The sequence below is a fragment of the Entelurus aequoreus genome, linkage group LG04 (assembly GCF_033978785.1).
Source record: "Entelurus aequoreus isolate RoL-2023_Sb linkage group LG04, RoL_Eaeq_v1.1, whole genome shotgun sequence".
NCBI classification, from domain to species: domain Eukaryota; kingdom Metazoa; phylum Chordata; class Actinopteri; order Syngnathiformes; family Syngnathidae; genus Entelurus; species Entelurus aequoreus.
In genome coordinates this window covers 37,679,067-37,704,868 of record NC_084734.1, presented here as the reverse complement: position 1 = coordinate 37,704,868, position 25,802 = coordinate 37,679,067, and the positions used below count along the sequence as shown (strand labels likewise).

The 25,802-nt window shown below is 44.6% G+C and overlaps 2 protein-coding genes across 3 annotated transcripts in view; both read left to right on the top strand.

Moving 5' to 3' along the window:
* The first annotated feature begins 4,574 nt into the window (after positions 1–4,574).
* LOC133647827 (uncharacterized) lies at positions 4,575–7,831 on the top strand. Of its 2 annotated transcripts, XR_009825787.1 has the most exons (3): positions 4,575–4,871; positions 4,940–5,044; positions 5,757–7,831. XR_009825787.1 is itself a non-coding variant. In XM_062043538.1 (2 exons), exon 2 carries the CDS (start codon positions 6,367–6,369, stop codon positions 7,234–7,236), a length of 870 nt encoding a protein of 289 aa, XP_061899522.1. In that variant the 5' UTR covers positions 4,575–5,044; positions 5,757–6,366; the 3' UTR covers positions 7,237–7,831. The 2 variants fall into 2 exon arrangements, 1 of the variants encoding a protein (XP_061899522.1); XM_062043538.1 differs by having other exon boundaries at positions 4,575–5,044.
* Positions 7,832–8,870: 1,039 nt separating this feature from the next.
* pgm3 (phosphoglucomutase 3) overlaps positions 8,871–25,802 on the top strand; it is a 28,983-nt gene continuing 12,051 nt past the window's right edge. Inside the window, exons 1-3 of the mRNA XM_062044759.1 lie at positions 8,871–8,995; positions 18,965–19,173; positions 19,258–19,442. Coding sequence (XP_061900743.1) covers positions 18,967–19,173; positions 19,258–19,442 — 392 coding nt within the window. The 5' untranslated portion in view covers positions 8,871–8,995; positions 18,965–18,966. The remainder of the gene's footprint in view (positions 8,996–18,964; positions 19,174–19,257; positions 19,443–25,802) is intronic.

The following is a 25,802-nucleotide window of genomic DNA, read 5'->3' as shown; positions in this document are numbered from 1 at the left end:
GGTGACCCAAAGCACAGAAGAAGACTCTATTTCTGCAGAAGGTTTAGGATCAACCTAAAGCCATCGGAGAAGAGGGATGCAGCACAACAGCTCGGTGCCTGCAAGAGATGTCTCGAGGTCCACAGCAGCGACCCCTGCAGAAACACCACGTATCTGTGCGGGAACCCAGAGTGCAAAGACCAACACCATTACCTTCTCTGTCCAGTTGCCAGACCCCAGTCCCAAAGAACACCTAAATCCAGTCCAGTGAGAGCTGAGGGGAAAAGATACACCGAAGCTCAAAAAGACTTCCTATCCAGGCTTACCCCTGAGCTGGCGCAGCAGTGTCGAGACACCTTCTGCAACGTCACATCCAGAGCATACAACACCACAGCAGTTGAAAGAGGTCTTCTAGAGGAAAATGGCTTGCATGAGTATCCAGTGATCCTGATGCTCTTTGATGTCACTGCCAACGATGGACAGAGAATTGGGACCCTCATCGACCTGGCATCAGACACGAACTATATAACACATAGAGCTGCCAGCAAGTTGAACCTGAGAGGTGAAGATGTGACACTGGTGGTTTACGGCGTTGGAGGGATGAAGGTGTCTGTTGCAACTAAGCGCTACCTCCTCAAGATTCGGGTCAACACTCCGAGAGGGACCCTCAGGTCACATCAACTAATCTGCTATGGCCTTGATAAGATTGCAGAGTTTCACAGACATGTTCCAGCTATTAAGCTACAGAAAATCTTCCCAGATGTTCCCCTAAGAGACCTTGCTAGACCCAAAGAGGTGCAACTCCTGATCAGCCACAAGGAAGGCCAGCTAGTACCCCAGAAGGTTCGTTCTGTTGGCAACCTTGTGCTCTGGGACGGCCCCCTCGGCAAGACGATCGGAGGCACACACCCGGACCTCTTTGAAGAAGTCACCTTAATGGCCCACACATCAAAGACACACTTCGCAAGATCCATGAGAACTGCAGCAGTCAAATACAGTGAACTCATCTGTAGAGATCCAATCTCCTGCCAGTCTCCCGACAAGCCCCACACCCAGTCCAATACAGCCACTAGCAGCAGAGACTTTCTGAAGTGGTGGAAGTGGGAAAGTATTGAAGCTGCTTGTGAGCCAAGATGTGGAGGATGTCGCTGTGGGAATTGCCAACCCGGGGGAAAAGAAATGACACTGGCTGAAGAAAGAGAGATGGAGATAGTGAAGAACGGGTTGATGTATGTGAATGGAGACCATCACAGCCCTGATCCCCACTGGCATGCCAAGTATCCCTGGACAGAAGATCCAGCATCTCTACCCAACAACAGGAGAGCGGTTGAAGCCACATTCCTCAGGACAGAGAAGCAGCTGGCAAAGGAACCGGAGTTGAAGACAGCCTACATGTCACAAGTCCATGAAATGCTTCATCGCAAAGCTGCAGTGAAGCTATCCAAAGAGGTTCTGCAGAGTTGGACTGGGCCAGTGTGGTACATAAGTCACCTGATTGCACCAAATCCACATTCAGTCTCCACCCCAGTGAGGCTAGTATGGAACAGCAGCCAGAAGTACAGAGGCCTGAGTTTGAACGACATACTAATCAAAGGTCCTGACGTCCTGAACCCAATCAGAGCTGTCCTACTGAGGTTCCGAGCTGGTGTCTTTGCTGCCCTCGGTGACATCCGCAAGATGTACAACTCTGTCTGGTTGGAAGAGAGAGAGGTCCACCTGCACAGGTTCCTGTGGCGTGACACTGAAAAGGCTGAAATAGAAGACTTCGCCATAACAAGGGTCAACATGGGAGACAAACCTGCTGGTTGCATAGCCCAAGTCGCCATGAGAGAGACCGCCAACTTGCCTTCATTCAAACACTTCAAAGAAGAGAAACGTGTGATAGAGGAAGATGCATATGTGGATGATATCCTGACCTCTCACAACAACCTCCAGCATCTCAAACTCCTCACATCCAACATCGAACAGATCCTTAAAGCTGGAGGATTCATCATGAAGCCCTGGGTCTACTCCGATCAAAGTGGGAGGAAAGGGCCGAGAGGTGAGAAGATGGAGTCAAAGACCATGATCCTGCCAAACCAGCTCACTGAAGAGGATAACAAAGCCCTCGGCCTTGGTTACACCATTGAGGATGACACACTACATGTCATGGTTGCAGTGAACTTCTCCAAGAAGAAGAGGAAAATGCGCCTTGGTCAGGACTTACTGAGAGATGAAGTAAGAAGACAAACCCCAGATCCATTCACCAGAAGAGAACTGTTGAGCCAAGTCTCTGGTCTCTATGATCCACTCGGCCTCGTGGCTCCTGCAAAGCAGAAGGGAGCCATCCTCATCCGAAGAGCTTTTCAAGAAGCAAAAGTCATGTACTGCATAGAAGACACCTGGGATGCCGCCTTGTCCAAAGGACTCAGAGAAGATGCCATAAAGCTCCTAGAAGACTATGCAGAGCTGAGCCAACTCAGATTCACCAGACCCCTGACACCACCAAATCCACGTGCAAAACCAAGTGGCATCACCTTCTCTGATGGCAGTGAGCACGCATATGGCGCTGTGCTGTACCTACGCTGGAGCTGCAGCCATGGTGTTGTTGTGAGGCTAGTTGAATCTAAGGCCAAGCTGACCCCTCTCGACCACAAGGGTGACCCTGTGAAGGCGGAGATGTGTGGAGCAGTCTTTGCCGCCCGGTTGAAGAACTACTTCCAGAGACACTGCCGAATCGATGTTGAGAAGTGGTACCATCTCGTCGACAGTCAGACCGTCCTAGGCGCAATCCAGCGGGAGAGTTATGGTTACCAGACCTTCTTTGCCAACCGAGTCGGCGAGATCCAAAGCAGCACAAATGTCCAAGACTGGTGGTGGATTCCAGGGCCCGAGAACATTGCAGATATCATAACCAGAGGGGCCAGTCCAAATGACTTAACTGAGGAATCCGAGTGGCAGTCAGGTCCAAAGTTCCTTCGACTTCCTGAAAGTGAGTGGCCGAAGAAATCAGCCAAAGACGTCGCCGCACAAGCAAGAGACAATATCACAAAAATACAGAAGAAAACATTTGTCGCCGTACTCACCCGAAGTCAACAGAAAGCACAGGACCCAAAAAGAGTCCAAGAAACAGAGTCCAGATTCAGAAGACCACCTGCAGCAGCAGCAGTCCAAAAGCTACTGGACGAAAGGCGCTTCAGCAATCTAAGACGGCTGGTCGGGACAATAGTATGGACTTGGAGAGCAGTAAAGAAATTCCTGTGCCCCGGCGATAAAGAAAAGTGGGAGGCAGTACCTTCATCTGGTGTCATCACTGTGAACGAAAGAGAAGATGTGTTCAGAGACCTATGCTTGGCAGCACAGGAGGGCGTACACTTTCCAAACACAACAACAGACAGACTGGTTGTTTACAAGGACCAAACAAGCGGACTCCTGATGTGTGGTGGCAGGATCCAGACCTTCAGAGAAGACCACAGAGCTGTTCCCCTGCTACCGTTCCAGGCCTGGATCTCCACCCTCCTAGCCCGGGAAGCACACAGTGAGGGACATGAAGGAGTGGCAGGAACTACACTGCGGATGCGAAAGAAAGCATGGGTCATCAAAGGAAGAATTATTGCCCAAAAAGTTGTTGACAAGTGTGTCGTGTGCAAGAAAGCAAAAGCAAAGACCTGCCAGCAAATAATGGGAAACTTGCCTGAGGAGAGATCGAATCCGGCTGCACCATTTCAATTCACATCTGTCGACCTGTTCGGACCGTACCAAGTGAAGGATGATGTCAAGAGGAGGGTGAGCATGAAAGTATGGGGCGTGCTCTTCTGCTGCATGTCCAGCCGAGCCATCCATGTCGAACTGGCAAACACGCTAACAACGGAGAGCTTTCTACTTGCTTACCAGAGGTTCACTTCTGTCCGAGGCCATCCTCAGAAGATCTGGCCCGATCCAGGTACGAACTTTATTGGAGCAAAACCTGTCCTTGAAGAGATGTACAGTTACCTGAGACGACAAAACAAAGGATCACTAGAAGAATATGCTGCCAGGAATGGGACCGACTGGATGTGGAGAATCCTTCCAGCCGATTCACCTCACCGAAACGGTGCCGCCGAAGCTGCTGTCAAGATCACCAAAAGAGCTCTACAAAGCCTTGGTAGAGGAGAAGGCCTTGCCTTCAGTGAATTCCTGACTGTACTCAAGCTGGCCGCCAACCTTGCCAACGAAAGGCCTATCGACGCTAGAGTCCAGTGCCGTGAGGACGGCATCCAATACATCACTCCAAACACCCTGTTGCTTGGTCGAGCCACACAAAGTGGAGATTTCAAAACATTCGACTACACAACTTACCCCTTCAAAAGGCTGCAAGAGATTCAAATGCAAGTCAGCTACTTTTGGAAGTCCTGGAGCCAACTCGCAGGTCCAAACCTGTTCATCCGCAGTAAATGGCATACTGCTGAAAGAAATGCTGCCATTGGAGACATAGTGTGGCTCTGCGACCAAAATGCACTGAGGGGTCAGTTCAAGCTAGCAAGAGTTGTCAGTGTGAACGCAGATCCCAAAGGCATTGTCCGAGATGTCCACGTGAAAGTCTCTCCAAGTGGGTGCGTTCAGGTGAAGACTCCAAACCCTGTCGTTAAAGAGTCCAGGTCTAAGGAGAAGGACTTCCAGGGCACCATACTGCATCGAGACGTCCGACGCCTTGTCGTCCTCATCCCGGCGGAGGATCAGGTCAGGGGAGACCAGCTCGCCTGAGAGGTGCGATCTTTCCAGGTTACACTGCAAAGATCGAGTGGGAGGTGTTGCGGCGATCTGCCTGGAGGTGCGGCTGAAGGTGTGTGTGTGACAGCGGCTGTGCTGCTGCATGCGCGTCACAGCAGAAGCGCTGCTCCGCGGCGCGCCTCACCAGGTGCGCTCTCCAGCAGGTGAGCGCAATCAGACTGATGAGCAGCGCAGACAGGACAAAGCAAACAAATGCACCCGTTTCATTCAGTGTGCAGGACGGAGCTGAGAGCAGCAGAGACAGAGACGATCACTAAAACCACGAAAGCACTTCACAAACGCATGGGAAAAAGGACTCAAACCAAACGGACTACCGGTGAGCTCACCTCTTTCCACTGGACTGTTTAATCATGATCCGACTGTTGAAGTTTATGCGCTGTGATTGATGGCAGAGCTCAACTTCAGAAGAATGTTTATTTAGATAATTGAACTGTTAAATAAGGTACAATTGGTGCTTATTTTGTTTCTTTTCTTTATCTTATTCACCACAAATATTTGTTTTACTTGTAGAGACAAGAAATGGGCAATTAGGGCGCTTAAAGCCTTGTAAATGTAATTTGAAGTATATTAATATAGAGAGTGGATTTTGCTTTATTAAAAGGCAAAGTAAAACATTTAATTCATGTATAAAAATAGTATTTCTGTTAAAAGTGTTTATGTTAAAAACTACAGTAATATTGGTTTAAAATGCTTGATTTCATATGAATTAATAGAGAAGTGTCAAGTTAAACGTGTTGTAGAAATTCATGTCTAAAGTCTGTATAAAATAATTTAGGCTAAAACTTAAGGTAAAACACGTTGCTTTAAAAGTAGATGGTTCTAACATGTGAACTATATTTCTGTTTATTTAATGCCTAATTTACCTTATTAATCTAAGTTAATTAAGTTAAGTGAAATGCTGGTTAATGTGTATTAATTAATGTTAAAAATGTACTTACCTTTATAAAATACCTGAGTTAATGTACTTACTTTGTTTGTTGCAAAATGCTGTATTTTATTTAAAAGCTTTTATTATTGTGTGTTTAAAGGTTTTTCACCTTCCAAGATTCCAGTTAATAAACTGAAATACGAGTGAAATCCTGAGCCTCATCGAGTCCTTCCTTTTCAAGTGTGGGAAGCCATGTCGTTATAAATACACCTGACAATGAGGGTCCATGTCTTTGGAAATTGTCCCTCTCCCGCAGTGGCCATCTACTGTTTAAGACAGTCAGTGAAAAATGCAGAGCCCGTTGTAAAGCAGTTTGTCAACCGCAACTTTTATGTAGATGACAGGCTAACGTCACTTCCCTCCGTCGAAGCTGCAGTGAAGCTGCTCAAGAGGACGCAAGAGGTTCTGTCAGACTCAAACTTGAGGCTTCACAAAATCGCCTCAAATAAAGGAGAAGTTATGAATGCATTCCCATCTCAGGACCATGCCATCAACTTAAAGGACCTGGACTTCACTTCAGATATTCTGCCCATGCAACGTAGTCTGGGACTTAACTGGGATCTAATGTCAGACACATTTACCTTTCAGTAGCTGATGAGCAAAAGCCTTTCACCTGCAGAGGTGTCTTGTCAACTGTCAACAGCATCTATGATCCCCTAGGATTTCTTGCCCCTGTCACCATACAAGGCAAGCTCATCCTGCGTGAGCTCATGCAGAACAATGGAGATTGGGATGCACCTCTTCCTCAAGAAATGGAAGAGACATGGTCAACGTGGCGATGCTCATTGAAAGATCTCAGCAATTTCCAGATCCCAAGAGTTTACACACAGGCCTCTCCGACAGCGGTGTCAAAAAGAGAGATAGTCATCTTTTGTGACGCTTCGACAAAGGCAATTGCAGCAGTTGCATACTTAAAACTAACAGAGAAAAATGGAACCAACCTCATGGGCTTTCTGATGGGAATGTCTAAGCTTACACCCTTGTCAGAACAAACTGTCGCTAGACTTGAGCTTTGTTCTGCACTATTAGCGGTGGAGCTTGCCGAGCTCATCACCTCAGAGATGGACATGGAGGTTGACATCACTTTCTACAGCAACAGCAAGGTCGTTCTTGGTTATATCATCAATGCCAGACCTCTTGTACCAGTGTCCACAGACCCAGATGACCTCCAAATACTCTCACCAGCAACACTCCTCACACAAAAGGTCAGTACCTCAACTGCACCCGTAGGCGACTGGGTTAAAGATCTCCACAAGCAACAGTGGCGTCAAGTCCAGCATTTGGCTCAAACCTTTTGGGACAGATGGAAGAAGCAATACCTATCCACACTTCAGCCACAAAGGAAGTGGCATTCACCCCACCCAAACCTCCTGTCTGGAAGTGTAGTGCTCCTCAAAGATGACCAACTGAAGAGAAACCATTGGCCTTTAGGACTAATTACACGAGTCTTCCCAAGCAAAGATGGCAGAGTTTGCAAAGTGGAGATAAAGTCTCCAGAAAGGATGGGACCAAAGTGTTCCTGCGGCCAGTCACAGAGACAATCCTGCTTAAGGCACCAGAGAAGCCATAGTATCCTTTGAGACAGTTTGGTAGTCTTGTTTGTTGAATTTATTGATGATATATGTAAAACCAGTGTCCAGGGTGTACCCCGCCTTCCGCCCGATTGTAGCTGAGATAGGCTCCAGCGACCCCCGCGACCCCGAAGGGAAAAAGCGGTAGAAAATGGATGGATGGATGGAAGTTCACTTTGGAATTCAACAGTGAGGTGCACTTCCTCCTTTAGACAGCGGGAGGCAGCATTGCCTAGTTTACAGTAAGGAGTTCCTTTCAGTTTTACTTTAAGCTAGTTCGGTGACGCTTGCAAACGTTTTCATCTGCTCGAATCTCATGCCAAACAAAGTATTATCGGTATGTATCGTTGAGTAGTATGTTAATATTTGATTGAGTTGTATTATTTGTTGGCTGTGATGTAATTTGGGACGTTTTATGGCCAAAAGTCAGTCATGCTAATTTTCGTAATTCATACAGTGAAGTGAAGTGAATGTTAGCATAGTAAGCTAGTTTGTTGTAGAGCACTTAAATTACATATTTTGTGGCGTTTATGTATCCATTTAAGTTCAATACAGAGCATAATGCATGTTTTATTGTAGTATGCTTGTGTGTGTAATTGGCTGTGTGTGCATGTCTGTAATGTAAGCATCCTTCTGCTTGTATGTTTTCAGTTTTACCCTTTTTACGGTCAATAAACCTGTGGACAAGAAGACGTTTTTCAGAGTGTTTGATCAAGAAAAGGTGTTAGGGTAAAGCCTAGATATTTCTACATATCGAGGGCGGCACACTAGGTGTGGCGAAATTATTCTCTGCATTTGACCCATCACCATTGATCACCCCCTGGGAGGTGAGGGGAGCAGTGAGCAGCAGCGGTGGTCGCGCCCGGGAATCATTTTTGGTGATTTAACCCCCAATTCCAACCCTTGATGCTGAGTGCCAAGCAGGGAGGTAATGGGTCCCATTTTTATAGTCTTTGGTATGACTCGGCCAGGGTTTGAACTCACAACCTACCGATCTCAGGGCGGACACTCTAACCAAAAGGCATGCCATTTCAAGCAGTACATATATTTTTTCTGTCAAAATGAAAAAAATCCATTACATTTAGTGAGAAAATATGAAGTACTTTATTGACACATATCATTTTCAGGTGTTTGTGGGCCAGATTTGGCCCCCGGGCCTTGAGTTTGACATCCCTGATTTAGAATGTTATGATGGATTGAATGTGCTGACGCTTCACTGCGCTTGTCACTAGATGGCGATGTCGACCGGTTTAACATGGCAGCCCCACGGCTCATTCATATCTATGACGTACACGGAAATGCCAAGTCTCCTCTCGCTCATCAACGTCGGTAAATTTTATAAGATAACATTTTATAAAACGCCCGGTCTGGCTGTGGTGTACGTCTACTCTTAAATGGCTGAATTATGTGTCATTAAACTGAAAATACCCGGAAGCTTCCATACATCTGTTTCATTTTTGTACTGTATCTCTTATAGTTTCTCCACCCAGACGTTCCACCAAGATGATATATTTAGCATAGTGTATCTGTATTGTTTTTACGGCCAAGGTAAAACATATGTATTAATACCATATTGATGTATATAAGTTGACGTGAGACAATTCTACTTCCATAAAAACACAACTCTCCACCCTGTTGCCAAGAAGTCACGCCGTGCGCAATGACGTCATCGTGACGTGACCCGGAACTCTGGCCACGTCGCCGGGTCTTGCTGGGAGAGGAAGTTGTACTCCTTCCATGTCATCACGCTGATTACACTACATAACACGTAAGTAAAGCTTTAATCCTGTCAGAGTGAGCTGTTTGTGTTTGTTAGCACGACGTTGAGGTTTGTGTGTGTACGATGAATGCCATTTAGAGCGAGCTTCTTTAATTTGGGTGTATAATGCAGTGTTAAATCAGTTTGTTTGCGTTTGAACTTTGCTCTTTTCTTGTGGGTCCAGGTGCCATTGATACAACTAGACTTTTGGATATGTTCATACCTGTAATGTATGGACCTATGTTTCCTTGCGGAGTAATACCACCTACTGCCAGTAAAGCACCTGTGCGCTTTGATTTATTTGATTGATTGATTGAGACTTTTATTAGTAGATTGCACAGTGAAGTACATATTCCGTACAATTTACCACTAAATGGTACCACCCAAATAAGTTTTTCAACTTGTTTAAGTCGGGGTCCACTTAAATTGATTCATGATACAGATATATACTATCACAGTGTTTCTCAACCTTTTTTCAGTGATGTACCCCCTGTGAAAAATGTTTTAATTCAAGTATCCCCTAATCAGAGCAAAGCATTTTTGGTTGAAAAAAAGAGATAAAGAAGTAAAATACAGCACTATGTCATCAGTTGGACCACTTAAACACCATAGATGAGACGGGAAACATAAAGTTTACTCATGAAGAGGAAGAGCACAAATCCATCGCGTTCCTGGACATGAAAATCAAGCACACTGAGGATGGAAGCATCAAGATAACAATATACAGAAAACCCACACACTGGACATCAGAGCACCCCACAGCACACAAATTGTCAGTAGTCCGCACCCTATATGATCGCACCAAGGTGATCACAGACAACCATGACAGAGAAAAGGAGGAGGACCATATAAAACAGGCGCTCAAAGCCTGCAACTACCCAAACTGGGCCATAAACAAAGGCAAACGAGAGGTCCAAAGGAACAACAAGGAGGAAAAAAAGAAGAAAGGTTCTAGGCCTGAGAACCTGGGCATGGTCACCCTCCCATACGTCAGGGGCGTCACAGAACGCATACAGCGAGCGATGAAGAAACACCACATCAGCACACCAGTGAAGCCGCACATCAAGCTTCGCCAAATCCTAGTACACCCTAAGGATAAGATCCCCCCCTGAGAAAAAGTGTGATGTGATATATGAGATCCCTTGCCTAACATGCAATAAAACATACATAGGAGAGACAGGTCGACAGTTCAGCACACGAAAAAAGGAACACCAGAAAGAATGTGAAAAGGAAACATCTGGAACGCTCACCCGTGCAACGAGAATGAAAGCAACGCAGGAAAATCTGAAATCAGCCATTTCAGACCACTGCAAGAGGGAAAACCATTTAATGAACTGGGAGGCAGCCAAGGTAATTAGAATGGAAAGCAACAAATTCCATCGGTGGATCAAAGAGGCGGTTGAAATCAGGAAGCGGGCCCCAAAGACTGTCAACAGGGACGAGGGAGCCTACCAACTATCCCACACCTGGGACACAGTCCTGCAGAGCCGCCCCCGGCCGTTTGGGGGACATCCGGACGACAGGGGGGGGCCCCGCCCTACCCCTGACGCACACCAGGGGACACCGCCATTCCACCACCTCAGGTGGGATGGAACAATCCATATAACACGTCACAGATGACGTCACACTAACATCACGTGACACCTCTGAGGAAGGCTGCAGAAGCAAGATAGCCGAAACTTGTCAGGTACAAAACTTTACCTTACTGGCCTATATAAATCAACCATTTATAAATAAACTATGTCATCAGTTTCTGATTTACTAAATTGTATAACACTGCAAAATATTGCTCATTTGTTGTGGTCTTTCTTGAACTATTTGGGAAAAAAAAGATATAAAAATAACTAAAAACTTGTTGAAAAATAAACAAGTGATTCAATTATAAATAAAGATTTCTACACATAGAAGTAATCATCAACTTAAAGTGCCCTCTTTGGGGATTGTAATAGAGATCCATCTGAATTCATAAACTTAATTCTAAACATTTCTTCACAAAAAAGAAATCTTTAACATCAATATTTATGGAACATGTCCACAAAAAATCTAGCTGTCAACACTGAATATTGCATTGTTGCATTTCTTTTCACAGTTCTTTTTGACAGACATTTAAAAAAAATCTCACGTACCTTTGGCATACCTTCAAGTACCCCCAGGGGTCTGCGCACCCCCATTTGAGAACCACTGTACTATCAGATATATACTATCATCATAATACAGTCATCCCACAAGATAATCATCAGAGTATATACATTGAATTATTTACATTATTTACAATCCGGGATGTGGAGGTCGGGGGTGGGGGGGTTAGGTTTGGTTGTTATCATCACTTCAGTCATCAACAATTGAGAACAGATAAATTGACATTGAAACAGTGTAGGCCTGACTTGGTAGGATATGTACAGCAAGTAGTGGACATAGAGAGAGAAAGAGAGATCAGAAAGCATAAGAAAAAGTATCTACATGTGATTATTTACATTTGATTATTAACAATCCGGGGAGGGTGTTAGTTTAGGGTTGAAGTTGCCTGGAGGTGTACTTTTATTGCGGTTTTGAAGGAGGATAGAGATGCCCTTTCTTTTACACCTGTTGGGAGTGCATTCCACATTGATGTGGCATAGAAAGAGAATGAGTTAAGACCTTTTGTTAGATCGGAATCTGGGTTTAATGTGGTTAGTGGCGCTCCCCCTGGTGTTGTGATTATGGCGGTCATTTACGTTAAGGAAGTAGTTTGACATGTACTTCGGTATCAGGGAGGTGTAGTGGATTTGATAGACTAGGCTCAGTGCAAGTTGTTTTACTCTGTCCTCCACCCTGAGCCAGCCCACTTTGAAAAAGTGGGTAGGAGTGAGGTGTGATCTGGGGTGGAGGTCTAGAAGTAATCTGACTAGCTTGTTCTGGGATGTTTGGAGTTTAGATTTGAGGGTTTTGGAGGTGCTAGGGTACCAGGAGGTGCATGCGTAATCGAAAAAGGGTTGAACGAGAGTTCCCGCTAGAATCCTCATGGTGCTTTTGTTGACCAGAGAGGAGATTCTATAGAGAAATCTTGTTCGTTGGTTGACCTTTTTGATTACCTTGGTTGCCATTTTTTCACAGGAAAGATTAGCCTCTAGAATGGAACCTAGGTAGGTGACCTCATCTTTCCTGGTGATAACAATGTCACCCACTTTTATAGTGAAGTCATTGACTTTCTTAAGGTTGATGTTGGACCCAAATAGGATAGATTCTGTTTTACCCAAGTGTATGGATAGCTTGTTGTCAGCGAGCCAGGTGCAAGTTCTACAGAGTTCAGCACTGAGGATTTTCTCCACCTGTGACTTGTCCTTGTCTGATACCAGCAGGGCCGAGTCATCCGCAAACAAGAACAATTCACAGTCGCATGCTGATGACAAGTCGTTTATGTATATTAGGAACAGTAAAGGCCCTAATATACTGCCTTGGGGGACTCCACAGCTTACTGAGAGGGGGGGACGACACAATGCCGTTCACCTCTACCACCTATTCCCTCCCCTCCAAGTAAGATTGCATCCAGCTCGATGAGGTTTTGTCAACTTTGATTGCTCTGAGTTTATCAGTATAGCGTGGTTAACGGTGTCAAAGGCCCTCTGAAGGTCCAGCATGACCATGCCGCAGTATTTGCCCGCGTCCACCTCATGTTTGATGTGGTCGGTCAGATAGAGAAGGCATGTGTCAGTGGAGTGGTTAGTTCTGAAGCCTGATTGGAATTTGTACATGAGTTTATTGGTGGCAAGGTAACTATCGACCTGTTCATAAACTATTTTTTCCATTACTTTCGAAATGGAACTGAGAATAGAAACAGGTCGGTATTTGCCAGGTTCCAATTTGCTTCCTTTTTTAAAGAGAGGAGTTACTCTTGCTATCTTAAAAGGAGTTACTCTTGCTATCTTAAAATCTTTTGGTACTTGGCCTTGTGAAATTGAGAGGTTTATTATGTGCGTGATGATTGGGGCAATGGTGGAGGCAGAGTCCCTGAGGAATCTGGAGGGGATATTGTCAAGGCCGGCGGCCTTGTTTGGGTGGAGCGCGCTCAATTTTTTAAGCACCTCATCAGCTGAGACCATTTCTAATTTGATATCGTTGTTGGATACTCCTAGCTTTCTGTAGAAGGCTTGAATGTGTTCTACTCCAAAGCGACCAGATTGGTGGGACAGCTTGTTGACAAGAGTTGCGGCTATGCTGGTGAAAAAGGTGTTAAGTCTGCTTGCTACCTCCATTTTGTCTGTAATGAGGGAGTCACCCTCCTTGATGCTGATGTTGGTGAGTCTGGTTTGAAGTTTTTGGCTGCAACTGGGAAGCTGGTTGTTGAGGATTTTCCAGAGCTCACGTGGCTTATTTGTGTTTTCCTCTATTTTGTCGTTAATGTAATTTTTTTTTAAGGATTTAGTCAGGTTGGTTGTCTTATTTCTTAATTTATTGCATTGCTTTTTGAGAGTTGAAAGGAGTGATTTGAGGTTATTATTGGGTTGTTTATCTACTTCTGTTTTACACTTTTGGTATTTGGTATCTGTCTCTGTCTTTTATGGCAGTTAATAGGTCCGGATTCATCCATGGTTCAGAGCGTGCTTTTGATCCTGACTGTTCTCACGGGAGCCATGTCATTTAGTATCTTTAGGAATGCTGTTTTGAAGCGATCCCAAGCAACATCGACCAGGTTGCTCGTGAGCACAGGGGACCAGTCCCACTCATCTAATTTTAAATTGAAATTATCACTGGAGTATTTTTTAAGGGATCTGGATTGGGCTGTTATGTGGCCATTGGCTTTGGGTTTAGCTATTTTGCGGGTGCAGAAGGTTAGATAGTGGTCGCTAAGACCACAGACCATGACCCCCACTATTGACCCCACAGAGACTTATAAATGACACTCTGTTCAACAGGGGTTAGTGCATGTGCCTCACAATACAAAGGGCCTGAGTTCAATCCCAGGCTCGGGATCTTTCTGTGTGGAGTTTGCATGTTCTCCCCGTGACTGCGTGGGTTCCCTAGGGGTACTCCGGCTTCCTCCCACCTCCAAAGACATGCACCTGGGGATAGGTTGATTGGCAACACTAAATTGGCCCTAGTGTGTGAATGTGAGTGTGAATGTTGTCTGTCTATCTGTGTTGGCTCTGTGATGAGGTGGTGACTTGTCCAGGGTGTACCCCGCCAGAATGCAGCTGAGATAGGCTCAAGTGGTAGAAAATGGATGGATGGATGGATGGATGGACTCTGTTCAATATGGCTGCGCTCTATAGAAAACAAACTGGGCTGTAGCTAAGCCGACTCTCCTCAGTTTAATGGGTGTCAAAACATCCATCCATTTTCTACCGCTTGTCCCTATCGGGGTTGAGGGGGGTGCTTTAGGCTATCTCAGCTGCATTCAAGCGGAAGGCGGTGTACACCCTGGACAAGTCCATCCATCCATCCATTTTCTACCGCTTGTCCCGTTCGGGGTTGCGGGGGGTGCTGTAGCCTATCTCAGCTGCATTCGGGCAGAAGGCGGGGTACACCCTGGACAAGTCGCCACCTCAAAACATACCACCTTTTAAAGAATTTATTAGCCTCTGAAAAGCCTGCAACACAGATATTTTTAACAATTATGAGGACTTTATCAATCAATCAAAGTTTATTTATATAGCCGTAAATCATGAGTGTCTCATAGGGCTGCACAAGCCACCACGACATCCTCGGCTCAGATTCCACATCAGGGCAAGGAAAAACTCAACCCACAGGGCTTCAATGAGAAACCTTGGAGGGGACCGCAGCTGTGGGGTCCCCCGCGCGACCGTTGCAATGGACGTCGAGTGCATCTAGTTAATAGTGTGAGAGTCCAGTCCATAGTGGGGCCAGCAGAAGATCATCTTGAGTGGAGACAAGTCACCAGCGCAGAGACGCCCCAACTGATGCACAGATGAGTGGTCCACCCCGGGTCCCGACTTTGAACAGCTAGTGCGTCATCTGTGGTCATCTAATCAGTGCCCCCCCTCCACGAAGGAGAGGGGGGCAGAGCAGAAAAGAGACGGCAGATCAACTTTAAAAGAGCACCTGAGCCCAAAGCCCCTTGTAATAGCTGAAAGGTTTTCATAACAGAAATCAGATTAAAGATGAGAGCATTGCACTGTCAAGGCACACAAAAAAGGCTTCTGTCCGAAAAGGATCTCACACTGGATGAAGCAATGGCTTTAGCTGTGTCAATGGAAACAGCAGCTGAATAGGCCTTGGAGTTACAGAAAAAGGCTGTGGATAGCGGTACCAACAAAATGGCAATGAATGAAAATAAAAGACATGATTGACCGTAAGGCCCTTAGCCTTCTTTGCGGAATAAAAAAATTCCACCATTACCTCTATGGACAAAGATTTACTCTTGTGACAGACCAACAGCCTCTAGTGTCTATTTTTAGTCCTCGAAAGGGAATCCCTGTACTGTCAGCAAACCGCTTACAACGGGGGGCGATTTTTTTTAGAAGCCCACTCCTACCATATTGAATATAAAGGAACAAAACACTGTAACGCTGATGGTTTGTCACGTCAGCCACTATCAACAAGAAAAGACGAAAAAGCTTTCACCTTTGACCCTGCAGAAATCTTTCACGTAGAAGTCATAAACGCGCTGCCTGTGACAAACAAGGAATTCCAGAGACATACTAAATATGACCCTGTGTTGTCAAAGGTGTATGAAATAAAGCAGGGATGGCCAGCTCATGGAGACGCTAGGTTCCCAAAGTATTCAACAAGACGAGATCAACTTTCTGTGTGTGTGTCAAGGAACCCTGCTGTGCGGCTCTCGTGTGGTGGTTCCATCGAGACTAAGAGCTGTTACAGAGGCTCTACGAAGGCCACTTTAGGATTGTCAAGATGAAAAGTCTACCCTGAGGGCAACGTTCCCTCTAAGGTGTGCGCCTGCGCAATTTCGCACTGCTCACGCGTCCTCTGCGCACAGCAATTTAATGCTGCGCAGAAAATCAAAAATCCCATCTGAACTTTAAACAAAATAAACACATTACAATTTATTCTGTATGATTTTGCAATGCAACTCTGTGAGTGACAGGTGACAACAAGAGTGGCCCCAATGAATAAAACAATATTTGTCAACACAGTTCAATTATCGTCTGTCGAGACACTTTACGGACAGGAATTCCATCAATCACTTTATTGAGCAAAACTGTTTGTAACCACACCAAAAACATGAGTAAAAAAAACTTATCTATAAAAACTGGTAATTTTCTGCCATACAAACCAGGCTGAAACCAACGTTGTCATCCGTCGTTTCAACAGAAGCCGCTCGCTCTGTCTCACCTGCACCAACACACGCACTCATGGCACTTATCCAGTGCTGCGTTTATGGCCACACAAAAAGTCGGACAACTCCCACGCCACACTATGTGTAAATGCCAGGTTATAACACTCCGACTCCTCAATCAGATGTGTGCTTATTTTACTGCCATTTATTAAGAATGTTAATCTAAGGATATTATTCATGAAATATTGTCACTAGATTTCATAAATGCTAATGAAAAGATGTATTTTACAGACAGAAAGTTACAGGAACTAAATGTAATCTCTGAAAGGGGTAACATTTATTTTGAAGGCAGGACCCACAGCCAGACATACAATACTAGCACATAGGTCATGAAAAACATGTTTTTTTGTTATTGTCATTGTAAGAGGGCAAAATCCCTTCCATCCATCCATCCATTTTCTACCGCTTGTCCCGTTCGTGGTCACGGGGGTGCTGGAGCCTATCTCAGCTGCATTCAGGCGGAAGGCGGGGTACACCCTGGACAAGTCACCACCTCATCACAAGGCCAACACAGAGACAGACCACACTCACATATACACACTAGGGACCATTTAGTGTTGCCAATCAACCTATCCTCAGGTGCATGTCTTTGGAGGTGGGAGGAAGCCGGAGTACCCGGAGGGAACCCACGCAGTCACGGGGAGAACATGCAAACTCCACACAGAAAGATCCCGAGCGCAGGATCGAACCCAGGACCTTCGTATTGTGAGGCAGACGCACTAACTCCTCCGGCAAAATCACTTATATCAGAAAATTATTTTAATAAAACATTTAAATGGTTATGATGTCAGGTTTGGGACAGGTGTGACGCTGGTGTGGCCACAGTGTGCACGTCTGATGTTGCTCACATGTGCTCCACTGAATGCTCAGGGAGTTTGTGCGTTTGCTCACACACATGAAAAATTAGAGGGAACATTGCCTGAGGGTATATCTGGTAGCCAGCGTTAGACAGACAATTGGAAAATTTCACCAAAGGCTGTTTGGGATGCCACAGAGTTCAGAATGCACCACTTCACCCTTGTGAATGGTCATCCTCGCCATGGCATACTATACATATTGATTTTGTTAGTCCATTTCTAAATGCCATGTTCCTTATTGTTGTGGATGCTCATTCTAAGAGGCCGGAGGTTATACAAATGAAATCAACAACATCATAAAAAACAGTGAACACTTTAAGATCAATATCTTCCAGGAATCGTCTGCTTGTACAAATTGTTACTGATAACGGCCCACAATTTACTTCAGAAGAGTTCAACCTGTTCACAAAGAAAAATGGCATCAATCATATCAAGTCCGTACCTTACCATCCAGCAACAAATGGATTGGCTGAAAGGTTTGTCCAAACATTTGAAAAGTAGGACATTTCTCTTCAGCACAAGGTGGACAACTTCCTCTTTGTCTACAGAAACTCAATCCATGCAACAACAAATCAAATGCCAGCACTGCTGTTCCTAGGAAGGAACCTAAGGTCCCGCATTGATCTTTTGAAACCAAGCCTGCGGAGGAAAGTGCAGAACAAACAATTTAGTCAAACGTTGAATACATATGCAAGAGAGTTTGAGGCTAGACAAGAAGTCCTGGCACGGGACTACAGAGGAGACAAGTGGGCCACTGGAAAATAATAACAAGATCAGGACCACTAACGTATTTGGTTGACATTGGAGAGCAGACCTGGAGACGTCATGTGGATCAAATTCTGGATGCACAACCCAACTTGGTAACATGCACTGCAAACAGGGAAACTGCTACTACCATCTCACCTACCAACATGTCACCTGCAAAAGAGACTGTCTTGGAGACTGTTGTTCCAGAGAAGGCCTTTGTTACCCCTGAGATTACTCCAGTTCAGAGACGCTATCATGTAAGATACAGACAGAACACCTCTCAGAAGACTGAATTTATAAGTCCAAAGTTCTATAATGACTGCAATAAATTGTTATGGACTGTGATGCATCATAAGATATTTGTCATACACACGTGAAGAAAAAAAAGAAAAGAGGCTGCACAAGAATTGTATTTGTGGTTGCCAAATTGCTTATGTATTTGCTTTTCTAATGTACAGTCATGTGTTGTTGATCTAAAATGTGAGGACATGTAGTGTATGATTGTATTTTGCCTTGCGGAGTAATACCACCTACTACCTTTGAAGCACCTGTGCGCTGTCATGTATAAATGGCACTCTGTTCAATATGGCTGCGCTCTACAGTAAACAAACTGTGCTGAAGCTAAGCTGGAGTCTGTTTTCATTCGAGAAGTTGTAAATGGTAAATGGGTTATACTTGTATAGCGCTTTTCTACCTTCAAGGTACTCAAAGCGCTTTGACACTATTTCCACATTCACCCATTCACACACACATTCACACATTGATGGCGGAAGCTGCCATGCAAGGCCCTAGCCACAACCCATCAGGAGCAAGGGTGAAGTGTCTTGCTCAAGGACACAACGGACGTGACTAGGTTGGTAGAAGGTGGGGATCGAACCAGGAACCCTCAGGTAGCTGGCACGGCCACTCTCCCAACCGCGTCACGCCGTTCCCAACGTCTCGTTGTAAGAACACAATACTGCTATCAACTAAAAAAAGCATGAGCAGAACATTGACTATACAGCATTTCTTTCCTCCACCAAATGCTGGACATTGCATTAGATTTATTTGACTGAGGGATGTTTGTGTGATGTGTTTCAGCCATGGCACACTTTCAGGAAGTGTCAAAACGGTCCGCTATGCACCCTAAACCTGCAGGCTTGGTATTGGAGTATGGTACTGCTGGTTTCCGGTCCAACGCCAAGCATCTGGACCACATCATGTTCAGGATGGGACTGCTGGCCACACTGCGGTCCAAAAAAACCAAAGCGGCCATTGGAGTAATGGTCACCGCCTCTCACAACCCTGAGGTTCTCTCTGACACAGTCATGTTTAATTGTCCATTCTGCAACACGCATATACTAATAGTAATGTCTTCATGGTTGAACGTGTAGGAGGACAACGGTGTAAAGCTGATTGACCCCATGGGTGAGATGTTGTCTGCAGCATGGGAGGACCATGCCACCCTTCTGGCCAATGTGGAGCAGCAAGATTTACCATGTGTTCTTGAGGACATTGTAGAGAAAGAAAACATTGACATGAGCCAGGAAGCCATTGTGTTTGTGGGCAAAGACACCAGGTACAGTGGAACATTGGCAAACACTGGAACAGTTAAGGCAAGATAAGTTAATCTTTACACCACAATTCAATATTTTTAAATAATTTTCAGTTGTCATAATGTACAATTAAAGGCCTACTGAAACCCACTACTACCGACCACGCAGTCTGATAGTTTATATATCAATGATGAAATCTTAACATTGCAACACATGCCAATACGGCCGGGTTAACTTATAAAGTGCAATTTTAAATTTCCAGCTAAACTTCCGGTTGAAAACGCCTTTGGATGATGACGTATGCGTGTGACGTAGCCAGTGAAACAGGAGTATCGGTAGCCCATTGAAGCCAATACAAAATAGCTCTGTTTTCATTTCATAATTCCACAGTATTCTGGACATCTGTGTTGGTGAATCTTTTGCAATTTGTTTAATGAACAATGGAGACTGCAAAGAAGAAAGTTGTAGGTGGGATCGGTGTATTAGCGGCTGGCTGTAGCAACACAACAAGTAGGACTTACTTGGATAGCAGACTCGCTAGCCGACGCTAGCCGCCAACCGCATCTGTGATCGGGTGAAGTCCTTCGTTGCGCCGTTGATCGCTGGAACGCAGGTGAGCACGGGTGTTGATGAGCAGATGAGGGCTGGCCGGCGTAGGTGGAGCGCTAATGTTTTTATCATAGCTCTGTGAGGTCGGGTTGCTAAGTTGCTAAAATAGCTTCAGTGTCGTTAGCAACAGCATTGTTAAGCTTTGCCAGGCTGAGAATTATTAACCGTGTAGTTACATGTACATGGTTTAATAGTATTGTTGATCTTCTGTCTATCCTTCCAGTCAGGGATTTATTTATTTTGTTTCTATCTGCATTTGAGCCAGATGCTATCACGTTAGCTCAGTAGCTAAAGAGCTTCGCCGATGTATTGTCGTGGAGATAAAAGTCACTGTGAATGTCCGTTTCGCGTTCTCAACTCTCATTTTCAAGAGGATATAGTATCTGAGGTGGTTTAAAATACAAATCCGGGATCCACAATAGAAAAAGGAGAGAGTGTGGAATCCAATGAGCCAGCTTGTACCTAAGTTACGGTCAGAGCGAAAAAAGATATGTCTTGCACTGCATTCTAGTCCGTCACTCTAACGTTCCTCATCCACGAATCTTTCATCCTCGCTCAAATTAATGGGGTAATCGTCGCTTTCTCGGTCCGAATCGCTCTAGCTGCGTTGAAAACAATAAGAAAATATGAGGAGGCGAACAACTGACTACGTCACGCTACGGTAGGGACAAGGCTTTTTTTTATCAGAGACCAAAAGTTGCAAACTTTATCGGCGTTGTTCTATACTAAATCCTTTCAGCAAAAATATGGCAATATCGCGAAATGATCAAGTATGACACATAGAATGGATCTGCTATCCCCGTTTAAATAAAAAAAATTCATTTCAGTAGGCCTTTAAATAAAAGTGTTTTCAGCCTGGATTTAAACATTGCCAACGTTGAGGCCTTTCTCACATCTTCTGGAAGACTACTCCAGATTTTAGGAGCATAAAACTGAAACACATCCTCATCGTGTTTGGTCCTGACTCTGGGCAGGAGCAGTAGACAACGCCTTGAGGTTCTCAGAGCCAATATTGATCTTAGATGTCAGAGATGTACTATGGCAAAAAAGAATGAAACGACTTGTACACAAGCAGTGCTCTTTTAAAGTCTATTCTTTGAGTAACAAGAAACCAGAGCAGTGACCTAAACACTGGACTGATGGGGTCACATTTCCTGGTTCTAGTCAGGACTCGGGCAGCAGCATTCTGGATGTACTGCAGCTGCTTTACAGCTTGATTAGAGAGCCCAGTGAGAAGGTCATTACAGTAGTTTAACCTGCTGGAGACAAAAGGCATGGACTAGTCTTTCAAAGTCTTATTTAGACATTAGTTCTCTGATGATTTTGTCAATGTTTATTCGGTGGTAAAAAGCTGCTGTTGTTATTGATTTAATGTGGCTGTTAAAGTTCAAGTCCATTATTACCCCTTGATTTCTAACCTGACTACTCATTCAATCGATCGCAACTGGACTGTTTGGTTTGTCTTAGAAGATGTTTCGCCTCTCATCCGGGTAAGCTTCATCAGTTCATGCTCATAGACTTACATTGGTCAGATCTAGTCTTAGACTTAGATTGGTTAGATCTAGTCTAGCGGCTGGTGCCAATACCTCAGTAAGCTTAATCAGTTCATGCTCATAGACTTAGATTGGTCACATCTGTATTGTCTGTGTCAGAGGTGGACATGCATTCTACTGAGGTGGCAAATTATGATATGTCCAGTCTATTGCAGCACCAAGCAAACAATCGGAAAATTCCCGTCATATCAATTCCTAGATATGGTCGAAACTATTTAAAGTGCACTACGCATAATAAACGCAACATTGTTAATATTGCCACTACGGATAATCTTAACAAAAACTCGTCAAAACAGCCCAATACCTATAATATGGGCTTTTTAAACATAAGATCATTGTCTCCCAAGGCGTTATTGGTTAATGAGGTCATTAGAGACAACAATCTTAACGTCATTGGTCTTAGCGAAACCTGGCTCAAACCGGACGAATTTTTTGCGCTCAATGAGGCATCTCCTCCTAACTATACGAATGCGCATGTTGCCCGCCCTCTTAAAAGGGGAGGGGGTGTCGCACTAATATACAATGAAAATTTCAACCTTACCCCTAACCTAAATAATAAATATAAATCGTTTGAGGTGCTTACTATGAGGTCTGTCACACCGCTACCTCTCGACCTGGCTGTTATCTACCGCCCCCCTGGGCCCTATTCGGACTTTATCAGTGAATTCTCAGAGTTCGTTGCTGATCTAGTGACGCACGCCGACAATATAATCATAATGGGGGACTTTAATATCCATATGAATACCCCATCGGACCCTCAGTGCGTGGCGCTCCAAACCATAATTGATAACTGTGGTCTTACACAAATAATACATGAACCCACGCATCGCAACGGTAATACAATAGATCTAGTGCTTGTCAGGGGTGTCGCCACCTCCAAAGTTATGATACTTCCATATACTAAAGTAATGTCCGATCATTACCTTATAAAATTTGAACTTTTGACTCTTTGTCAACAAGCTAATAATAATAATAACTGCTATAGCGGCCGCAACATTAATGCTGCCACAACGATGACTCTTGCTGACCTACTGCCTTCGGTAATAGCACCATTCCCAAATTATGTCGGCTCTATTGATAAACTCACTAACAACTTTGACGATGCCTTGCGCGAAATTATTGATAGTATAGCACCGCTAAAGCAAAAAAGGGCCCCTAAAAGGCGCACCCCATGGTTTACAGAAGAAATTAGAGCTCATAAATTATCATGTAGAAAACTGGAACGCAAATGGCGCGCGACTAAACTTGAGGTTTTCCATCAAGCATGGAGTGATAGTTTAATAACTTATAAACGCATGCTTACCTTAGCTAAAGCTAAATACTACTCAAATCTCATCCGCCTCAACAAAAACGATCCTAAATTTCTGTTTAGTACAGTAGCATCGCTAACCCAACAAGGGACTCCTCCCAGTAGCTCCACCCACTCGGCAGATGATTTTATGAATTTCTTTAATAAGAAAATTGAACTCATTAGAAAGGAGATTAAAGACAACGCATCCCAGCTACAACTGGGCTCTATTAACACAAATACGACTGTATATACGACGGACACTGCCCTCCAAAATAGTCTCTCTATTTTTGATGAAATAACATTAGAGGAATTATTACAGCGTGTAAGTGGGATAAAACAAACAACATGTTTACTTGACCCACTTCCTGGGAAACTTATCAAGGAACTGTTTGTATTATTAGGTCCATCAGTGTTAAATATTATAAACTTATCACTTTCCTCCGGCACTGTTCCCCTAGCATTCAAAAAAGCGGTTATTCATCCTCTGCTCAAAAGACCTAACCTCGATCCTGACCTCATGGTAAACTACCGACCGGTCTCCCACCTTCCGTTTATTTCCAAAATTCTCGAAAAAACTGTTGCACAGCAGCTAAATGAACACTTAGTGACTAACAATCTCTGTGAACCTTTTCAATCCGGTTTCAGGGCAAATCACTCTACGGAGACAGCCCTCGCAAAAATGACTAATGATCTATTGCTAACGATGGATTCTGATGCGTCATCTATGTTGCTGCTTCTTGATCTTAGCGCCGCTTTCGATACCGTCGATCATAATATTTTATTAGAGCGTATCAAAACACGTATTGGTATGTCAGACTTAGCCTTGTCTTGGTTTAACTCTTATCTTACTGACAGGATGCAGTGCGTCTCCCATAACAATGTGACCTCGGACTATGTCAAGGTAACGTGCGGAGTTCCCCAGGGTTCGGTTCTTGGCCCTGCACTCTTTAGTATTTACATGCTGCCGCTGGGTGACATCATACGCAAGTACGGTGTTAGCTTTCACTGTTATGCTGATGACACTCAACTCTACATGCCCCTAAAGCTGACCAACACGCCGGACTGTAGTCAGCTGGAGGCGTGTCTTAATGAAATTAAACAATGGATGTCCGCTAACTTTTTGCAACTCAACGCTAAGAAAACGGAAATGCTGATTATCGGTCCTGCTAGACACCAACATCTATTTAATAATACGACCTTAACATTTGACAACCAAACAATTAAACAAGGAGACTCGGTAAAGAATCTGGGTATTATCTTCGACCCAACTCTCTCGTTTGAGTCACACATTAAGAGTGTTACTAAAACGGCCTTCTTTCATCTCCGTAATATCGCTAAAATTCGTTCCATCTTGTCCACTAGCGACGCTGAGATCATTATTCATGCGTTCGTTACGTCTCGTCTCGATTACTGTAACGTATTATTTTCGGGCCTCCCTATGTCTAGCATTAAAAGATTACAGTTGGTACAAAATGCGGCTGCAAGGCTTTTGACAAAAACAAGAAAGTTTGATCATATTACGCCTATACTGGCTCACTTGCACTGGCTTCCTGTGCACTTAAGATGCGACTTTAAGGTTTTACTACTTACGTATAAAATATTACACGGTTTAGCTCCAGCCTATCTCGCCGATTGTATTGTACCATATGTCCCGACAAGAAATCTGCGTTCAAAGAACTCCGGCTTATTAGTGATTCCCAGAGCCAAAAAAAAGTCTGCGGGCTATAGAGCGTTTTCTATTCGGGCTCCAGTACTCTGGAATGCCCTCCCGGTAACAGTTAGAGATGCTACCTCAGTAGAAGCATTTAAGTCCCATCTTAAAACTCATTTGTATAATCTAGCCTTTAAATAGACCCCCCCTTTTTTAGACCAGTTGATCTGCCGTTTCTTTTCTTCTCTCCTCTTCTCCCCTGTCCCTTGCGAGGGGGAGTTGCATAGGTCCGGTGGCCATGGATGAAGTGCTGGCTGTCCAGAGCCGGGACCCCGGGTGGACCACTAGCCTGTGCATCGGTTGGGGACATCTCTGCGCTGCTGACCCGTCTCCGCTCGGGATGGTTTCCTGTTGGCCCCGCTGTGGACTGGACTCCCGCTGATGTGTTGGATCCACTGTGGACTGGACTTTCACAATGTTATGTCAGACCCACTCGACATCCGTTGCTTTCGGTCTCCCCTAGAGGGGGGGGGTTACCCACATATGCGGTCCTCTCCAAGGTTTCTCATAGTCATTCACCGACGTCCCACTGGGGTGAGTTTTTCCTTGCCCGTATGTGGGCTCTGTACCGAGGATGTCGTTGTGGCTTGTACAGCCCTTTGAGACACTTGTGATTTAGGGCTATATAAATAAACATTGATTGATTGATTGATTGACATCTAGTCTGTAGACAATTATTGAAGTTTGTCTGAGTTTAGTTGAAGTCAATTGTTATGCATCCACACACTGATCTGTTCGATGCAGTGACAAAGTGAATCAACAGGCCGACATTCACCTGTCGTCAGTGACATGTAGATCTGAGTGTCATCTGCATAGTTGTGGTAGAACGCATTGAAGCTGCTTATTAGCTGGCCAAGTGGCAGCATGTACAAGTTGAACAATAGGGGTCCCAGAATTTAGCCTTGATTAACCGCACAAGTCATAGCCATTTAGTCAGAGACAACAGTTACCAATTTCAACAAAGTATGTCCTGTGATTGAGATAGGACTTGAACCAATTAAGAATAGAACCAGATATTCCCGCCCAGTTTTATACTCTCTGCAATAAGATAGTATGGTGAACTGTGTCAAAGGCAACGCTCAGTTCCAGCAGAACCAAGACTGAGCTTTTTCCTGTGTTTGTGTTCAGTCGAATATCATTTGTCACCTTGTTTAGCGCTGTTTCAGTGCTGTGCTGGGGCCTAAAGTCTGATTGGAAAATATCAAACACATTGTTAGAC

What these genes read in the sequence shown, in the direction of transcription:
- LOC133647827 (XM_062043538.1), top strand. Translation starts at nt 6,367, where the DNA reads ATGCAGAACAATGGAGATTGGGATGCACCTCTTCCTCAAGAAATGGAA.